This window comes from Chamaea fasciata, unplaced genomic scaffold, assembly GCF_029207755.1.
Source record: "Chamaea fasciata isolate MVZ Bird 193981 ecotype frontalis unplaced genomic scaffold, bChaFas1.0.hap1 SCAF_5, whole genome shotgun sequence".
Taxonomy (NCBI): Eukaryota; Metazoa; Chordata; class Aves; order Passeriformes; family Sylviidae; genus Chamaea; species Chamaea fasciata.
Genome location: NW_027094090.1, coordinates 15,562,468 through 15,582,584, shown reverse-complemented (window position 1 = coordinate 15,582,584; position 20,117 = coordinate 15,562,468). Strand labels below are relative to the sequence as shown.

The following is a 20,117-nucleotide window of genomic DNA, read 5'->3' as shown; positions in this document are numbered from 1 at the left end:
ATCTTCTAAGACACATCTTATGGACAGGGTGTTTTATAGTCACATTGGTAATAGAATCATGATTATTAATTAAATAATTTTTATATTTCTATATTATATACAGCTTTATAGTATTGTTTTAAATAATAAATTTTAATGTGTTTATTTCTTCACAGTAACTGAACACGCTAACCATGCTAAGGACAACTTATTTGAAGTTAATATTTATAAATATGATGGGTAAGTAACTTCACTTGCCTTTTTAAAATTATTTTTGAGCTGATACAGTATGTAATTGGTCTGTTCTTGTCTCTAATTTTAAATGGTGGCCTTCGTTACTAATACATTTATTGCAACAGCTGGAAGTCCTGGGGCATGCTCCTTTTTGTAGGAAATCCACATTTAGGAGTACAGAAAGAAAAATAAACTGTTTCAGTAAACTTGTTCAACACAATATATGCAAGCATAGTTTAACAGTGTTTGTATGAGATTTGTTTTTAAAAGATGAATGTAACATTAATTCTGCTCAGTTGAGCATTCTGTTGTAGCTCAAAAGCTACCCAGAAATGTTTTGTGGTCTTGACATACATGAGTTTAGAACATTACCAGTAGCATTCAGCCTGTGTGTAAAAAAACCATGGACAGTTCAGAAATGTTTCAGGTAGTTTGTCTTGCTGTAGATGACTGTTCAATAGTGGCTATATCGTTGGCTTTATTTGCATTTCTTCTGTTTTGAAGTTACTGCTTTAAAATAAGACCTGACTGAATGGTGATCTTGCATGCCATTATTAAGTCTGCTGTAGAAGCAGAATATTTTAATAAAAATGCTAGTAATTTCATTTTCCAGTTCATGACATAATACAAGTTTTAAGTCTGAAAAAAACATGAAAAGAGTTAAAGTCTCATAACTACAGTATTTTAAATTTGTATCTTGTGCTTGTTGACAGGTACATTTAAACTGATAAGGTGCAAAAAGAAAACACATTCAGTCTTTTCAGAGTACTTTTGCTGTAGTACTTTGCTATATACATTGTCTCTGTTGAGTAAGGGCATGATGTTGGGAAATGGTGTTAGTAAGAAATTACATTTATAAGCTGACTTCCCAGGCTTCACTGCTTTAAAATGACTTGCCTTCAAATAAACAGTTTTGTCTATACTGTGATTTTTCTTTATTTTTCAGAAGTTCAAGGAAGGGAAACATTGATCCTAGAAAAACCTAGTTAGTTGTTTTTTTTCCTTTTCATTTGATTTGTGATTTGAAATAAGTGTACTGATGGTTGGTGAAATTTCAAGACAGAGCAGAAAGGGAGGCAAATGAGCCCATGTCCACTCCTAGCAAATTGTCTCTTACAGCAAGTGGCAGTGACCAATTGTGGTGGTATCTAAAGTGTTTTTGGCAAATTCAAAGTCTCATATTGTAGATTTTTCCCTTTGGTGTTTTTTTTTGTTTGTTTTGTCTCTCTAACAAGGTGAACAATAGGCCAGAGAACTGAATCTTTTTAGAATCTTATGGTTCTTCTATTCCTGGGCTGGGCCGGGCCTGAATGGCAGTTTGCTTGGGATCTGCAGCCTTTTTTTTTTGTCCATCACATACAACTCTTTTTCTATGGTCAACAGTGATGTTACTAAGGACTTCTGGAATTAATACTACTTTTTAAATTACAGATGATGTGGTCATCTGGAAAATTTAAAAAAAGGTTGAATCCACATAAATGTCTGTTTCTTCAGGTTTGACTTTCCTCAGATACAGTAAAAGGTCCTTTGGATTCCTGTATCTAATTGATGTTCAGCTGTCCCCATAGACTGGTTCTGATGTGTGGCTTTCCATTCATTCACTGATGAATTTCTTCATTTCATCTCCAGATTCCCCATGTGGCAAAGCCGTATGTGGAATTCTGCAAGTAGATACAGGATTCTTAATGATAATTGCTTTACTTATTTTCAAATGTTTTACTTTAGACAGCTAATTTAAATATCTTATGTTTGTTTCCTGTTTGTTGTTCTTATTTTGCCTCATAGGAATTTCTTACCATGAATGTAGTCACCTAATAGCTCAGTGATAGAACAGCTTTTCTTTAAGCACAGTTACTTAAAATACACATTTGGTTACACTATAGCAGGGTTTTGTACATCACTGTGCAGAACAGTTAGAACATGCTGTAGTATCATGCAGGTAATAGTCATGTTTGGAATAAATGACATGTATCACTGTGGTTCCTTATACCTATGCCTTTTGCACAAGCCTTTGTGAAATTGTTTCTGTCTGGGTCTTTTTCCTACTTTTTGAGTTAGTTCACAGAATGGTTGAGATTAGAAGGGACCTTGTGGATCAGCTTCTGAAGTTCTCTAGCAGATGTTGTTTGCTGTTCTCTATCTAAAAAGTGAAATGCTTGCCCTCTAGTAAAACAAAGCCCAAGAGTAAGAGTCACTCTAAGATGTTTCTTTCAGACATTTTTCACCAGGGGCCTTCACATGTGCAGCATATGTCTGACTTGTACATTGGTCTTCTGATGATTGCTGTGAATTTGGTTCTGCTATTATTGCATATGTGAAGTTCTTTATTATATTTACCTTTGATAGGTGTAGACATTCATGTAACTGTCCCTTCTGAGCCTGGATATAGTGTTTGATATAGAAGATGATCAGAGGGCTGGAGAACCTCACCTATGAAGACGGGTTGGGAGAGCTGGGCTTGTTCAGCCTGAAGGAGGGAAGGCTCCAGGGAGGCTTTAGAGCACCTTTCAGTACCTCAAGGGGACTTAAAAGGAGGCTGGAGAGGGTCATTTTACGAGGGCATGTAACAAGAGGACAACAGGGAACAGTTTTAAACTGAAAGAGGGAAGGTTTAGATTAGGTTTAAGGAAGAAATTCTTTGCTGTGAGAGTGGAGAGGCACTGAAACAGACTGCCCAGAGAAGTCATGGATACCCCATCCTTGGAAGTGTTAAAGGCCAGGCTGGATGGAGCTTTGAGCAAACTAGTACTGCGACAACACTGACCTTGAACTGACGTGGAAATTTTTTTTTTCATTAACCCATTTTTTTTGAGTCTGCAGAGAAACATAAGGCTAAAATTGAGGAATAGTGTAGTTAAGCTATGGGAAGAGAAAAAAGTTACAAAAATTGAAAACAAGTATCCTTTTATTCCCTCTCTCTCAGTCTCCTAGGTCTTAACTTAGAGTTGGAGAGTTCACATTTTTAAGACTGTTCTCGCCATTCATGGAAAAAAATAACTGGTTTTTTCAAGCTTTCCATCTGCTGAAAATGCAATAATAACTAACTTTAAATCATCTATACTTAAGAATTAGATTGTCTTGTGCAATAAGTGCTCATTCTGCAATACCTGTTGCTGATGATGTGAAAGAGTATTAGTTCATGAGTTGGAAATTATTGCTGTAGACAGTAGTACACATTCATAGACTTGTGTGCTGGGAACTACATATGTAACTCTGGATTTCTCATGTGTTCCTTTAAAGTATATTTGAATTAGGTTTTTTGGTTAAAGAATGTTTATGCTTTCATAGTGCAGAGTGCACTTGATTGTTGTTCATAAAATGTATTCTGCTCTAAAAGAGTCTTTTTACTTCCTAGTATTTGCTTGGCTGTGGACTCTCTGCTGAGCTTTAACGTATTCAGGATCTGTGCAGCTGTAATACCAGCTCTAACCTGAATTATATTTGTGAAACAAAGTTTTGCATCTGGTAACTTTTAGAACTCCGTCTCATTATGAATGGTTGTGTAGATACACATGACTTCTGTCTGTTTGATGGGATCTGAGCATGTTCAAAAGAAGATGCAGGCATGCACTTCTCTGGATTTTGACTTTCATCTACTGTATATTCCTATTAAATAGTGTAAAATACACTTCTGCCTGAAGTGGGAAATATTAACTTTTCCCTTTTTAGTAAAGGTACTCTGTTTCCAGTTTGTGTACTTGGAAAGCTGTGTGTATGGTCTTGTTCAGTGTTTTATTTGTATAGTGAATTTCTACTAACATTTGTCTGTCTGCACACAGTAGTAGAAGATAAAGACTTTTGCAAGTTGCATTCCAACATTTTTTCCTAATGTAACAGATATGTCTAGGTATGTTTGCGGTTTTGTAGCTTGAAATTTTTTTCTGCTTTTTATTGATTGCCTAGTTAACTGTGGGCTACTATATCCTGTAAAAATGGAGGAAGTGAATAGAACAACTGTTTTTTGGTGTGCCCAGTGCATGCCCTAAGTAGAACACTTGCCGTGTTGTTTATTGACTGTTAGTGTGCATTCTAATTTGTGTTTCCTGGCAGTGTTGTTTGTGTTGGTGGGGACGGCATGTTCAGTGAAGTGATGCATGGTCTCATTGGAAGAATACAGAAGGACTCTGGCATAGACCAAAATAATCCCAAAGCATCGTTAGTCCAGTGCAATATAAGGATTGGCATAATTCCTGCTGGTAAGAAAGGGTTAACTTTCAGTTTAATTTATTAATTAATTCTTGAAATGTTTTCCTATTCATAACTTCTTGAATTTAGGCCTAAGTGTAAGATCTGAGCAATGATACTCTATCAAGACACCTAACTAAAGCTGTTTGTATCCATATAAAATTATCAATCACATGCAATTTTATTTAGGAAGAATATTTTGTAAAGGAAATCAAATCTTAATGTGTAACTTCAGAATTTAATTACTATTTCTTTTTTTTTGGCTTACTGTGTGTTAATATGGGATAAGATGTTGACAGTAGTACCCTTCTAAACACATAAAGGAGTGGAATTTACTAAACAGAAATTTACCTGATAGATATTTTTCCAGTTCCAAATCCTCCATTAATTTAGTTAGAATTATAATGAGAACTTACCGTGGATCTGGCAAACTCCAAACAAATGCTAAGATTCCTGGACTCTCTTTTCTTCCATGTGTTCTCACAGCAATTACTGGGCATCTACAGCTGAGGAACAGTTCTCGTTTTCCAGACCAAGTTGCAGTTTCTTCCCCTCGTCAGAGGTGCTGCCCATTCACAGTTCTCAATGTCAGCCACTTTTTCAGGCAGTCCTGACTGCTGTCATTTGAGAGAGCTCATTCTTCAAATTGAGGTCTTTCTCGATATATTATTGTTATTATTATTGACCATAAAGGCATTCTTTGGATCAGTCTAGCTGTTTTCAATCTGGAGTCCCAGCTGTTACCTCATCCTGCCCATTTGGTCCTCAAAGATTCCTGCAATGCAGATTAACAACTTTGCTTTCTCTTACAGGACTGAATTAACTGTTTTAACTCTTTAACAAAATCAGTAATTTTGAGGTCTGTGTAGGAATACAGATGGACAGTCCAGTATCCTTTCTATGCTGTTCACTTTTCTTGTCTCATGCTTGGGCTTTCAATTAAAGAACTGGACATGAAATAAACAGCGTGAGCTTCTGGTTAGAATTAAAATAAAGGCTTCTGAGAAAATTTAGCACAGGTTGTAAAAATACAGCAAGTGAAGTATGATGTTTGTACTCTCAAGCTGTAGGTGACTAATTTTATACTCCTTACATCTTTGTGAAAAATGTATCCAGACCCAACTGATCTGAATTGTTCCTTGCAAGAAGCCTAATCTTTTCTGCTTGCAGTATAATAAATGTCAGGTATCTAAAAGTTACAATGTGAATATCCCCTTACGGTTTTTCACCCTCCTACTATATTTAAGTATATTCTGATTTTATTTATTAAAGCTTTGTATTAAAGTCAGTATGTATAATAAACTTCACAAGAATAGAACTTGAAGTGTTCTTCTTTTTCTCACTTGGGCAAATTTCTTGAACTGAAGTTTTTTGCTTACATGACTGGTTTCAGAAGATTTTGCGTACTAGTGATATGACCATAAGAAGATAGAACTGAAAAATCAGAACCTCAATATTAAGAGCTGTTTCTTTGTCCTCAGTAAAAATTAACCTTGCTTTTTCAACGTTTTCTTAATGCATTTTTTTCCAACTGCACCAAAAAAGTATGATCTTCAATGATAAATTTAATTTTGTAAACATGTATCAAGTCATTTCTCTTACATATTTTCATGTTTTGCTTGTTGTGTTTTGTCCACTGTATCTTTTGATATTTGGATGTATACTGTATGTTCTATTCCTTGAACTGACATGAGGTACACTTTGTAATCAGTGCTATAGTTCAAATATTCTCCAAGTCATTATTCAGATCCCTCAAAAATTATTTATAATGATATGTAAGGAAGCTGGCCTTCAAGTTCTATTAATACAGTGTTTGGAAATAGAGAGGATAATATATATCTTGATCTGTTTTTATATTGAATGGTATTTAAAATGATCCATTACTGTATATATGGGAAAGTGCTTATTTACTAAAAAAGGTAGTCAAGTCACTGAACAAATCTTGTCATTACAGTGCCCTTGAATTGAGTATGAAATAGCTAAACCCTCCCTGAAGGCAGCAAGATTTCGGCTTTTGTTCTGGTTTGTACTTTTCCAGCCCATGGTGAAGCTGTTCTCTATTCATCTTTTCTTGATATAATGGACTTCTGGCCATGTATTGACCCCAAAATATTCTCTAGTTCTATCACTATTGCAAGAAGTCTGTTCCAAAAATAAGTGAAATTCTTAAGACTTTTTTTTTTTAACTAAACCAACAATCCTGAAATACAACAGTATTCAAAAGTAATAATGAAGTACTAATCATACATCTAATAAAACTTCATCCATTGTGTTCTTTCTACTTCTTTATAACCAACCTTTTTTAAATATCCTAAGAACTCATTAATAGATATTGAAAACAAAGACTACCGATAGTTTAGAGATGAAGATCTAAAGCTCTATGTGTCTTCTGATACACAGAGATGGTTTACTCAGTGATGACAGGAACTTGGGGTAAGGTGAGAGTGGATGAGTGTTTTCGCCTTTTTTATCACTTAGTTCCTTATATCAAGTTGTGTTAAGAGAAACGTGGCAGGTTGTGGTTTGTGGTTGTGATTAAACAGTTTCTGTATTCAAACAAACACTGAATTCAGCAGATAGTCATTGCTTGGAGACTGACAAGTTAATTGTACAAAGGTTTGAAATTACAAATTACAAAGAGATTTAATGCTAAAAAACTCATCTATATGGCTGGGTTTCAGTGATAAGCTTTATTTCACAGCAGAATTCCATTGTGCAGGTTCTTTTTTTGAGTGTTGAATACTACTTGTAAATCATGGTTCTGAATTCCTGGAGCAAGTCTCTGCTTGGTTCTTTTCTTTTTTATTTTTTACAGTTGTGTCAGCTTCCCTATAGCCTCTTTCCTTAGTGTATCTTACGGTTGAAAAATATAATTTATTCTTATGCATTATGGAGCATTTCTTTTAAAAAGCTTGTGGTTTTATTGACATGGATAAAAGACTTCTACTCAAATGGCAGTTTTAACTTCTGAATTTCTCTTAGTTGCAGCCATTCTTCAAATCTGCCAGTGCAAATTGACTGTTGAAGGATTTGCTGTTAAGAGTACTTAGAAGCTTTAGTGCATCTCTGAAAACCTCTGCTTAGTTATTTCTTCCTCTCAGCCTTGAAAGCACTTTCAGCCATGTGGTCTCACTGCATTCAGACTAGTAATATGTCTCCACACAACTTAAGAACTCCATAGAATCATTCCTGATACAGCTTGGACACTGAGGTTTCATCCAGATGTTTCAGTATTAAAATTCCCCCCTCTGGAGTAAGTAATTTGCTGTTCTTACTACACTTGGCACAAAATAGGAGGACAAAGATGCCAACTGTGTTCTTTCTTAGTTTAAAGGAACATACTAGATTAATTACTTTTAATGATCTTAGCAGATAGGAAAAAAAAACCCCACTTCACTCTGTGTTGTTGTACTGCAGTCATTGCAAAAACCAAGTCTGCAACCCACTGTAAGGGAAAATCATAGCACTTGGGAATATTGAATAAAGTATAGACACAAAATTGGTAACTATAGTGATTTTAGGCTTCTAGTTGTATCCAGATCACTCTGTGTTCTGGTGGTCAGCTCTGTAATATTTCGGATTGAAGGATGCAGTATGATTATAGTCAGACTGTTGTTGTGTCACTGTAGAAGTTAAGAATGCTGAAGACAGTACAGGCTTTTGTATAAATGTAATACAGGAAAAAGATGGAGGATTCATTCACAAACTTAAAAATAAATTCAAGTCAAGTTTTGAAGTGTGGCTGGACTCATATCACTGTCATTTAGAGTGTAAAATTATCTTAAAATGTGTTAAAGCATAGCAATAAAAGCTATCTTTCTTGTTTAAGTACTCCAAGTGATCTGCTCTCAGCCTTCTCAGCTACAAAGATCTAATGATCTTTGACATTTAGTTAGCATCTCATTTCAAAGTTGAGTATATCCACTTTGAAATCTGAAGTGCATGTTTTATGTTCCTCCTTCAGTATTTGAAATTCATTAAACTTCTTCAAATTAGAGTCTTAGGGCTAAATACTGCATTTAATATAGTGGGCCTGCCATGAAGTCAAGTAAGTCAATATTCCTGTGATAGTTATTTCATCTCTAAAATCTGCCATCATTAGATAAATCTATTTTTGCTGTTCTGTGTTACTGAACTTACGCTGAAGTAATTATCTGCCAAAAAAATCCTACGTCAACGTCTTTCTGGATGTTTCTTTTTAAGCCAGTCTGTTGTTCTGCAGATGTTAAACTTCTTGGTTTCTATCTGCAGAAAGGAAGATGTATAAAACTTTGAGTAGGTACATAGGTGTAAGCTCAGACCCTTCATCTCTCACTGCAGCGGTAACTTTTCCCCTTACTTTGGAATGTGCCAGCTCCTTCTGATTTAAAAATCTCAGAAGGGCAGTTTTGTAGAATTTTTCAAAATATTAAATGCTCTTTCGTCCAAAAGCATGCAGTTACTCTGTCATTAGGTCAGCTTACCTGACATTTTGTCTGTGCGATGACTTAATGGATTATGGATTCACAAAAACTCTGAACAGCTATGAGACTCCCACTGAAGTTGCTATTCTACCTATTTTCACTACAAGTACTGTTCTTATACTAATTTGTCTGAGGACACTGTGAGTGCCGTGGGAACACCTGCCTCTGTCAAGAGTGTCTCACACAGAGCAACACTCATGAGCTCTAAAAGTATTTCTATTTCTTTATTAAATTCGCTGTTTTCCAGAGGATCAACATCTAGCTGACTTGCTTCTGTCACCTGCTTCATTTAGTACTTCAGTCATTTGTAATTTGTTTAGTTTTCAATCAATAAAAGCACAAAAATGAATATTTGTAGCCCACACCATGTGTGTGTTTTGGTTTAAGGAACCTTACTTGTAAATTAGTAGTCTAATCTTGATTCAGATTATTAAATCTAGCACTTTGACTGTCTGTTGTTGGTCCACCTATCAATGGCATGAACTCTACCATACAACCAGCAAATTATCTGATTTTGCTTAACCACTTTGGTGCTTTTGTTGCCAGTTTAAACTTGTGAAGTGGTGTCTGACTATACACGTCTGCATGACTTGTCTGCTCACAAATATCTAGCAATGTTCACATGCAAAGGGGAGATCTGGTGATTTAACTGTAGTACATAACAGCTGTGTAATGCTGTTCTCTCACTTTGCTTTCTTTAATATTGCTTTAGCAAAGCTTACTTATGCAGGGTACCTGCTCTTTCATACTTTAATAAATATCTTGATTATTCTTCCTTTCAATTGATTAATTAAAAGGAAGGATTTCCTTAATTTTTGTATCATTAAGTGTATTTATATACTAGATTGCATTTTTCACACTTGCGGAGGGAAAGAACACAGAAGAACTTGCCTGTATAACAACTATGTGGATGTATGATACCTCCTAATAAAAACTAGACTTTGGGGAAAATGAGTGCTGAATGGTAAAAGTGCAAAGTAATTATACCTACTTTAACAAAGACAAGTAGTTGTGCCCTCTACATATTTCATGTTTTTAGTGAGTTCTTAACATCAAAGTATCTGGGATGAAAGCTTCAGCTGGGAGAATTCAGACATTCAGCCTCTACATATGGTATGGTGGTGTGGAGCCACCATTGTTGAAATGTACTGGCCCTATGCATGATGATTGTAGTACTAGAGGGGAGTTGGAGGGCAAGCGGAGTTATCTGCAGCACTGGTGGTTGGTGACATTTTAGAAAAAGGAATTAATCTCCTTAGGGTAAGTGTTCAGTTTGAAACTGACATTCAGATTTTCATGCTTACATTTGATGTCTGCAAGTGAGATGGGCATCTAAACTTATAGCGGGGGGCATCTGGTCAATAGGATCAGCAGAGCTTCTTGATCTTCTGTTGCATCTGCCTGTCTCATGCAGATGTTTTGCTTCCTAAGACCCTTCCACTGGGGCTTGTGTGTGAGTACCTTGACTCAAGCTGAAGCTGCCATCAGCTATTCCTGACAAGCTGTCTTTGGCCAGAACAGAAGCTTTGGCATATTGTCTGCAGTGTAACGTGCACACACGCAGCTGTGTGTGTCTTACCCTGAAACTTAATCATTGCTTTGCATGCTGATTTTCTTCTCTACTAGCAAACCAATGCAATAATTAGTTTCTATACTAAATATTTTCTGTGGTTTTTTTTAAGTGAATTAGGACCCAGTTAGTAAGCAGTCCAGCTACTTTCTTCAGATTTACATGTAGTTCTCTGCAACCCATAAAAACCTCTTTTATGTTCCTTCACTCAGGCTGTTGCCCTTAAAAATCCCCAAAGAAAATCTGGGAGAATATGTAAATAATATTTCTGTTCTGGTTTAGCCAGAGCGTACAATAGCCGCCTGTAGTGGTTTGACAGCAAAACAAATGAGAGGTTCTAAGTCAGAGATACAATTTAATAGGAGGAGAGGAAAGGAAAGGAAAGTAAAATAAAATAGATGCAATAATACAAAAGACCACTGACAGAGTCAGAATACAACCTGAGCAGAGTGATGGAAGCAGTCTGGGTGAGGTGGTCTTCCTGAAGCAGTGATTCTGTAGAAGGGTCTGGTAGCTCTGTTCCTCTGGAAATCCAGTGGGTAAGGGCTGCTCTGGTGTTCAGAGTCTCAGCTTATATCCAGGCTGGAATGCTTGGTTCCTCCCTCTGGGCGGAGCATCTCACAATGGGATGGTGAGTGAGATATGATAAGGCCTGATGGGCCCATTAACAGGAGATAGCCCAGGAGGGGCTTATCTGTGAGTCATGTGGCAGAGGTGCTGATGGGCCCATTAGCAGAAGATAATCCAGAGTGGGGGAGGCAGGGAGCACTGCCTCGCCTGGTTTCAACAGTTCGTGAAGATGGTGATAGAATATACTTCAACCCAGGACACCACCACTTAACATTAGTCAAGAGTCATGCTCTATGGGAAGCTTCTTGCCTGAACTGAGTGCTCTGGCATATGTTATCTCTAATATATTAATCATGGCATATTATTCGAGCTATATTTACATTCTAATCCTGCTCTTCCTATTAAACTTGTACTGATGAAATGACCCAGATTTTGGTGGGTTTGCATGTGCATCTGTTCGGAGTGCTGTTTCAGCTGTTGTAGATTCCACATCTAGTGAAGATCCACCTAATGATCTAGAAGTCTTATTTGGTTTGGTATTCAAAAGGATTCAAACCCTTAGTCATCATGAACATTTTTGTGACCTTTAAATGAGTACTGTTAGGTTCATGCTTGGTGTGGTGTTAGGGCAAGTTACATTATCTTTTCATGTGTGTGAGGAATGCCATAGTAGTTACATCCATGTAAATAGGTCACTGGTTTTGTTGCTCCATGCTACCAGCTCCAACAGGAAAGAAACCAACAGTGTTTTACTGTTGGGATGTTCCCCAGTCTCCCATTTTAGAATCTCAGAATTAATTCAGACTTCAGTTTTAATTTTAGCCCTTCCTTGCTAGTTAATGAATAGAAATGAAAGTAAGTTCTGTGTAATTGCCAAACAGATGAACCAGCTTTTAACTGAATATTGAAGATCATAGGGAGATGAACCTCTGGTGTTGAAATGTAGCTTGCATGAATTCCCCTCTTCTCCTCTTATCTGTAGTATGAAGCTGCTTGGAAGCTCTGTTTACATCAAGACAAATGTGATTGTGGTAGTTCTAGGAGCAGAATGCACACAAATCTGGAAGAAATGAAAAATGTTGGATAAAGTCTTAGGCTTGTACATTCAGCAGCAGAAGTTTAGGTCAGATCTCAGTGATTGTTTTTCTTTTCAAAAGTAGTCAGAATTTTCTGTTTATCAGCATTGGAGACAATATGAAAATTGTCAGTAAAGTATAGCTTCAGCTTCAGAAGTCCACTTAATATTTTCTGCTATAGAACTTTACATGTGACACAAGATCATCATCGGTGTACCTTGTCTGTTGTGATACTGAGGGAAATTGGAGTCCTCTGTCCTGCAATATCATATGCCTGCAGTGGTACACTGGCACCTTCTTGTAGTGAGAGGTCTATTTAGACCCATTGTTTCTTTTGTTCTCCAGTTCCCTTATATTCTCTTTAATTGGCTCCTGAAGCTGCTGCTTGTTCACTGTGGCAGATTTCTGCATAGTGTTGTCTTGGTAGAAGCTTCTGTTGTGCCATTCACAGGCAGGGTAAGTGGTGTCAATTTTCTGAAAAGGAAAGGATTTTCTTTGCTCTTATTCCTAACTGCTGGTGCCCTGACTATTTCCAAAGTGAAAAAGAACTAAAAGTGGTTTTTAAATAATGGTTACTCATTCCTCCATTTTTAGTTTCTATTTTAATTTGATAAGGCCTCAGAAATCAAGTACGCTGTATTTGAGCTGCTCTTCCACCTAATGTATTGGTAGGAATTATGAGAATATGTATGTGGACAAAGTTTATCTTTTCAGATATCTACCCTTGACTTTGGAGGAATTCAGTTTCATGGAAGGGATGGGAGAAACTGTAAGATAAATTCCAAGTTAGGTGCTGCAACAAATACACTTCTGTATGTCTGGATCTGAGTTCCAAGTCCCTGCTGCAGAGTAGAAACCAGATCCCTATGTTAGGCTCTTGTTTTCCATAGGGAACAGGGAGAATTGTCCATTTCTAAACAGCATATAGGTAAGACCTAAAGTTTCCCCCTTTCTTCTTGTAGGTATTTTACATCAAGACTGTAAAGGTACATCTCTGTCCATTTTGTTACCCTATCTAGAAACTGATTCCTGAAAGCAAGTATTTTTACTAATTTTTAAATAATAGAATAGAGCAGAAGTTTCTGGTATAAGATGACATCCCGGAATTTATACCAGTACCACCAAAACAGCAGACCAGTCAATTTCTCTTCTTTTCATGAGATCTCAATGAGCAAGAAATCTTAAACAGAGGAGAATGAATCAATGTATGCCTGCCTCATTTGGTGTAAAAGCTGTAATGTAATCATGAAATTTTCTGTGTAAATTAACTTACTTCCCTTCACTGACTACTATATATTTATTGCTTATGTTGTGAAATTTTTGTAGTTTGTATGGAGAGCAATAGCTTGTGTTCGTGGTGGGAGGAGGGAGGGAATGTTACAGTATGAATAATAAAAATAATAATAGAGTATTCTTGTATTTACTTTGTTCCATAAAATAGAAAGGAGCAAACCAAAGGAATGTAATGCTTTTATTTGGAGGACTGTGCCAATAATACTTGTTTTGCAAAGATACAAATTGATGCCTATTTTTTTTTTTATTTTCAGGATCAACAGATTGCATATGCTATTCAACTGTTGGCATTTCTGATCCAGTAACTTCAGCTCTTCATATTATTGTAGGTGAGTAGTTGCAGTTTGCTGTTTTGTTATGAAAATGATGAAAGTAGCCCAAAATACTATTTTCATTTAGTTCTTTCTTTCTGTCTGTGAAATATAATTTGAACATAATGGCTGAGTTGAAATACAAAGGGGTTTTTTTGGGGATTTAAGTCTCTGATTTGAAATACAGGAGGTTGAAAACTAACTGTTTTCTCTACAGTAATTCATTGTTTTCAAGGGATCATAATATTTAGAAAATTTTGTGCTTAAGTATTTAGAAAAAGTTTTCTTGAATCCTGTCATTCTTTTGAAAATAGTAAAATGCAATAAGCAGCATCAGTTATTGAACTATATAGCTCTCTGTATATATGTATATCTGTCTTTGAGAAAGCTTTAAGAAATGCATGTACACTTAAATAGTAGTATTTTGTGCGTGTCCAATTGTCTTGGGCAATTCAATATTCCCTTGCCAAGTTAGCGTTGTGATACCTTCTGGTATTATTACTGAATATCCAACAGTTGCAGTTTTAGGATCTGGTATTGCAAAGATCTACACGTCTGCTTCTCTTACTAACCTGCAGTTAACTCTGTTCAGCATCTGTGGACTTAAGGCCTTTGGACTAGGATTCGAAAGATGTGGCTTTAGTATATCATAGTATTTGAGCTGTCCTGTTAAGTCCCAGAATCACAGAATGGGTCAGGTTGGAAGGGACCTCAGTGGATCATCTTGTCCAACCTTCCTGTGAAATAAAAAAAAAAACCCCCTCCAAAATACCAAACAAGCAAAAAAACCCACCCCCACAACTCCCACCATCCTACACGCACTCCAAAACTTGCATGAGTAGGACATCAGAGAAGAGGTATACTCTTTGTTCTTATGGATTTCCAGGACTTGTCTGGATAAGCCCTAAGTAACCTGATCTGACCTCATAGCTGAACATGGTTTGAGTGGAAGGTGTGATGGGAAAACCCCAAAGGCTCCTTCCAGCTTCAGTTATCCTCTGATAGTATGACATAGGGGTTTAAGTAGTTCCCAGGAGATGTACAGGAGATGCTGCATTGATCTGCTTAGGGAAAGGGGCTGTCAAGCACTGACACAGGGTGCCCAGGGGAGTGGTTGATTCACCATCCCTGTAGACACTTAGAAGATGTGTGGATGTGGCACTTAGGGACATGGCTTAACAGTGGCCTTGACAGGTCTTGGTTAACATTTGGAATTGATGATTCCAAAGGTCTTTTCCAATCTAAATAGTTCCCTGACTCTATCCCTTCCTACTGCTGCAGGGTAAAGGAGTGTCAATTCTTCATTCAACATTTTTAGCTTACTGAGCCCTTTCTTTTCACTTAGGGTTTAATGTTTTTAAAGTAGGTGATAAATTAGTATTAAAAATTATTTTTCCTTTTCTTCATGTGTAAGAAGTATATGCATTTGACAAATATATGGACATAAATGCAATATGTATTTTTCATTTTTAATGACTTTGCAATGTTAAAGTTACTGTTGTGCTTGCAGCTGCTGATAAGGCTTGACAGACTCTTGCACTTCTAATCTTCATAGGTGACTGTCAGCCTCTGGATGTCTCTTCTGTACATCACAACAACACATTTTTGAAATACTCTGTGTCATTGCTGGGTTATGGTTTTTATGGAGATATATTAAAAGATAGTGAGAAGAAGCGGTGGATGGGTCCAATGAGATATGACTACTCAGGTAATTTTTTTAATTACTACATTCTTTTGTCAGCATGTAAATATATTGGAGCAGCTGGTTTACTCTCTCCAAACCAACCTTCTTTGAAGCTTGTAAACACGAGAAATAGACTGAACCTGATTTTAAACTCCTTGTAGCATCAAGTATATTGGATCACATTATAAAAAGCTCTGTAACTTTGGGGTTAACATTGAGAGTGGGCTCAGTAAAGTTGTGTTGAATATGTGCCACCTATTGAAAATGGCCTAGAAAGTAATAACTTCTCTGTCCTAATCATTTTGACTTTCTTTTTAGTCACTTCAAGATAGGCATTCGTTTGTCTTGAACATTCAGCTGATGGAATGAATTGTTAATTTTGCACTTATTCTAGCGCTCATTAGAGAGAGATGAGTGATTTAATCATGTTACCTAATACTTTGATAAATCATATGCTAGTGGAAAGTATCTTTTGCCTTGTTTGATTTTTCTTGTGCGAGGGAAAGAGGATGCATGAGGAAAATTTTAGTGCAGGCCAATTTTAAGATGCAGCAGTGATACATTACTTAATTTTTAGGTGGTTTTTTAAAGATGTCAAGTGAAATAATGGCACTTCTGACAAATGTTAAACTTTGGAGTGGTGCTGTGTATTTCCTTGTACCTTACAGTCTAAAACATCGTAAGAAAAAGACTTCTGAGCTTGAGGAGGGCTACTATTGTTTTGCAGTCCTTAGAGATGAGACGAAAAATCAAGGAATGCGTGCGTAGATGTTTGCCATGTGGATTTATAGAGACTTAATGCTGCATAATGCCTTTTTTATGTAGGCTTCAAGACTTTTCTTTCTCATCATTATTATGAAGGAACAATTGCTTATCAACCAGCAAAACACACACATGGATCTCCACGAGATAAAGAGAGCTGCAGAACGGGGTAGGCTAATGTTTATCTCTGGATATTCAGTGTGATTTATAAAGGCCTGTACATAAATAGAGGTTACAGAACTGTTGGTCTTAATATGAAAACACTTACTCTAAAAGAGATAAGCATGTAAAAACAATTACTGACTCATTAAAAAGAACACCTCATTTTATCAGGTCATTAAACAAAAATCTAATAAAATTTTGTTAGCTGGTTATCCTCCTCCCTCAATTTAAGTGAAGCAAAATATAACAGCACAGGACCCAGTTACTAGATGCTGAGGATACTGTGCTGTGTTACTACTAAGAAATCAAAAATTAAAGAAGCCTTGTAGCTTCTACAAATGGAAATAATAATTCAGAAGTTCTCAAGCATTCACATTGTAACTGGATCTATTTTAGTAGTTGTTTTAGTGCTGTAACAACAGCTGGCATGGCTTGTCCTGAGGACAAGTCCTCTTGGGAATCAGCCTATTTAGCCTGTTTCTTTGTATACTACTGTGATGCTGTATGAATTCTGTGTGATATTCTTCACTTGTTTCCTTAGTCAGGGGGCCTGCCTTAATCTCCCAGTGCTCCTTCCTTTCTCATCGTTTTCACCCGCTTGAAGTTACACACTAGTATTTATATTATTCTTTACACATGAATTTAGCTATCAGAGATAAAGTACTCATCACAGCACCAAACAGCACAGCAGGATACAAGGAGCCACAAACTTTGTCCAGAAACAATAAGACTGCTGTGCTAGTGCTGTGGCACACTAGAGATCAGACTCAAGTATCAGCTGGAGCAACTATCCCAACTCATCAGGTACCCTGATGCAGGGGAGGCTCCAGATGGAGAAAGCTGTCATCCAGGTCTCAGGAATGGATTAAGGAATGCCTGGTGCCTCACAGGGGATCTTTTACTTCCTGGTAATTGCTGGAAGGGCAGTAGGGCCAGGCACAAGCAATTTAGGAGAATCCTGGAGTGTGGTAATGAGGTGATTGACAGGCTGGCTAGAACAACTGCTCTGCTGGTCTTGTAACAGAAGATAAAAAGTGGGGATGTGATGGTTGAGGGCAGTTTTGGCAGTGGTGACTGTGGGAGTGCAAAGTCTTCCATGCGAAACTGTCCTGGAGTACAAAGAGGCATGGGAAAGTTGGTTGGTACCTCCTCAAAGTTCAGGAATAATCCATTCTGATACTCAGAAACTTGAATAACCAGGATAGGAAAGCAATTTGGACAAGCAAGGAACTGAGTAGCAAAGACAAGGTGAAAGTGGAATGGGTTACTTTGGAAGAACACAAAAGCCATTGCTTAAACATGCAGGAATGTAATTGAGAAAGCCAAAGCTCAGGCAAAGTTGAAATCAGTGAGGGATGTGAAGGGTGTTGCTTCTTATGAAGGGATTATTTAAATTATGATAATTAATAATTAAATAATGAAACTGATGATAAAAAAGGCTGAACGAACTGTGGGCTTGCTGCCTTAGTCGCATGGGGAACGTAGTGATAAGATACATTGAAAAGGCTGCAAAGTTACTCCGTTACCCCATTTTTCACTAATGTAGTCTCACCTCAGGCCGCACAGGTCCCCAAGCTCCTGGATGAAGGGGAAACAGTGGGTGTTGCATACCTTGACTTTAGCAAGACTTTTGGTCCTGTTGGCTGTAGTATTCTTAAGACTTAAGTTGATGAGGTGTGGACTAGGTAAGTGGGTGGGTGAAAAACTGGCTGGACTACTAGAAAAGTTGTGAATGCCAAGTCTGGGTGGCAGCCAATTACTAGTGGTGTCCCTTGGGAATATTGGGCCTAATACTGTGCAACATCCTTATTAATGATGGGGACAGTCTCAGAAAGTGTGCTCTCAGCAATTTTATGGATGATACCAGATTGGGAGGTGTGGTTTATCTTGAAAGTCAGGGCTGCTATTCAGAGGGATCCTCATGGGCTGAAGAAATGGCTGATAGGAATCTCCTGAAGTTCAGAAGATGTGGATGTCCTGTACCTGGGGTGGAATTGTCCCATGCAAGAGTGTTGACTGGGCACTGACTGGATCAAAGGCAGCTCTGCCAGAAATAACTTCAGGATCCTGGTGAGCAACAGCTGTACCTGAGTTAGCAGTATGTCCTTGCAGCAAGGAAAGCCCACCTTATATTTTCTAAGCAGAGAAGAAGTCAATAGTCAGGAATGATTCTTCCCCTGCACTCAGCACTTGTGAGATGGACTGTCTCCAGTATGTCAGTGTCTTTCACTGTTAAAGCAGTCAAATGTTGGAACAAGGTGCCCAGAGGTCTGCGGACTTTACCCTCACAAATCCTCGAAACTCAACTGAATAAGACACTGAACATCCTGATCCTGTAGGAACAACTTTGAGCTCTGCTGTGAGACCAACTTGGATCACATCAGAGATGCCATCCAACCCGTGTGATCCTGTGGCTCTCTGCTGCTGTTACCTCTGACATCCAGTAATCTTCAGAACTGTACTTAAATAACTGCACTGCCTGCAGGGCTATGATGATTCACGCCGCATGAGGATTGTCAGTGCTGTGGTGCATCTTGTGATGGGGGAAGATCTTGTATTGACTGGGTAAAATAAAAAAGTTGAAATTAATAATAGTGGAGGACTTTCAGGAATTGAATGGTATTTTTATTTTCAGATGTCACATTTGCAAGAAAAGTGAGAAACAGCTGGCAGAACAGAACAAGGAACATGGATTAAAACATGAAGGTAATTAATTCACCAAAAAAAGTAAAATGTGATAGTATTACACAAATTACTCTTTTTCAGAAGATACCAGTTCAAGTGTGCACGTATTTTGCTTTTTTAAACATTCTGAGATATTTGATAATCCATTGTTTCTTTCAGTTTACAGAAAACACGTGTAAGTGTCATTGTCCCCCCCTGTACTCAGCACTAGTGAGGCCACACCTGGAATCCTTGTTCAGTTTTGGGCCCCTCACTTTAAGAAGGACATTGAAGTGCTGAAACATGTCCAGAGAAGGGCAATGGAGCTGGTGAAGGGTCTGGAGCAGGAGTCCTGTGAGGAGCAGCTGAGGGAGCTGGAGGTGTTCAGCCTGGAGAAGAGGAAGCTCAGGAAAGACCTCATCACACTCTACAACTGTCTGAAGGGAGGTTGTAGCCTTGTAGTGTTCTCTCTCTCCTTCCAGGTTACAAGGCAATGACCTCAAATTATTCCAGGGAAAGTTTAGTTTGGATATTAGGAAAAATCTCTTCACAGAAAAGGTTGTCAAGCATTAGAAAAGGCTGACCATGGAAGTGGTGTCCTGGAAGGGTTCAGAAGACACATGGTTGTGGCACTTGGGCAGATATGGTTTAGTGGTGCTAAATTAACATTTGGACTCTGATTTTAGAGGTCTTTTCCAAACAAAATGATTCTATGATACTATGATTCTGAGTCTGTTAAGAACATGTAAGGTATCTTCTCCACCCAAACCTCAGAAAATTCTGATAAAATTATACTAATTACTTGTATATTTCAGTGTGTTTAATTTCTTTTCTTTAGGCAAAACAATATTCTGTGAGCTAGGACAATGGGTTTTTGTGAGAAGGACTGAATGGATAAACTGTGAGCTGTCATAGAAGGAAGCAGTTCATTAAGATAACTTTTAGAATAGATCAGGATTAAAAATTTGTGTTGGCACAAATCTCACCCTACTGTGAGGCTGTGAACTTGGGCAGCTAGTAGCTGATCTAGTAGACTTTAGTATTTCCATACAACATCCCACCAATACTCATTATAAACGATAAATGAGATTTCTGTCCTTTTTCTCCCGTTATGCTATCTTTATTCTCTTTTTTCCCCATTCCCTGTGCACACTTGTGTGGGTT

At 37.5% G+C, this 20,117-nt stretch overlaps 1 protein-coding gene across 2 annotated transcripts in view; it reads left to right on the top strand.

The window, feature by feature from the left end:
* The window catches only part of CERK (ceramide kinase), a 43,120-nt gene that overhangs the window by 12,928 nt on the left and 10,075 nt on the right, over positions 1-20,117 (top strand). For both annotated transcript variants that reach the window (XM_066182936.1, XM_066182935.1), the window contains exons 5-10: positions 156-219; positions 4,264-4,409; positions 13,625-13,699; positions 15,237-15,389; positions 16,191-16,296; positions 18,925-18,995. In XM_066182936.1, the coding sequence (XP_066039033.1) occupies positions 156-219; positions 4,264-4,409; positions 13,625-13,699; positions 15,237-15,389; positions 16,191-16,296; positions 18,925-18,995 (615 nt within the window). The remainder of the gene's footprint in view (positions 1-155; positions 220-4,263; positions 4,410-13,624; positions 13,700-15,236; positions 15,390-16,190; positions 16,297-18,924; positions 18,996-20,117) is intronic.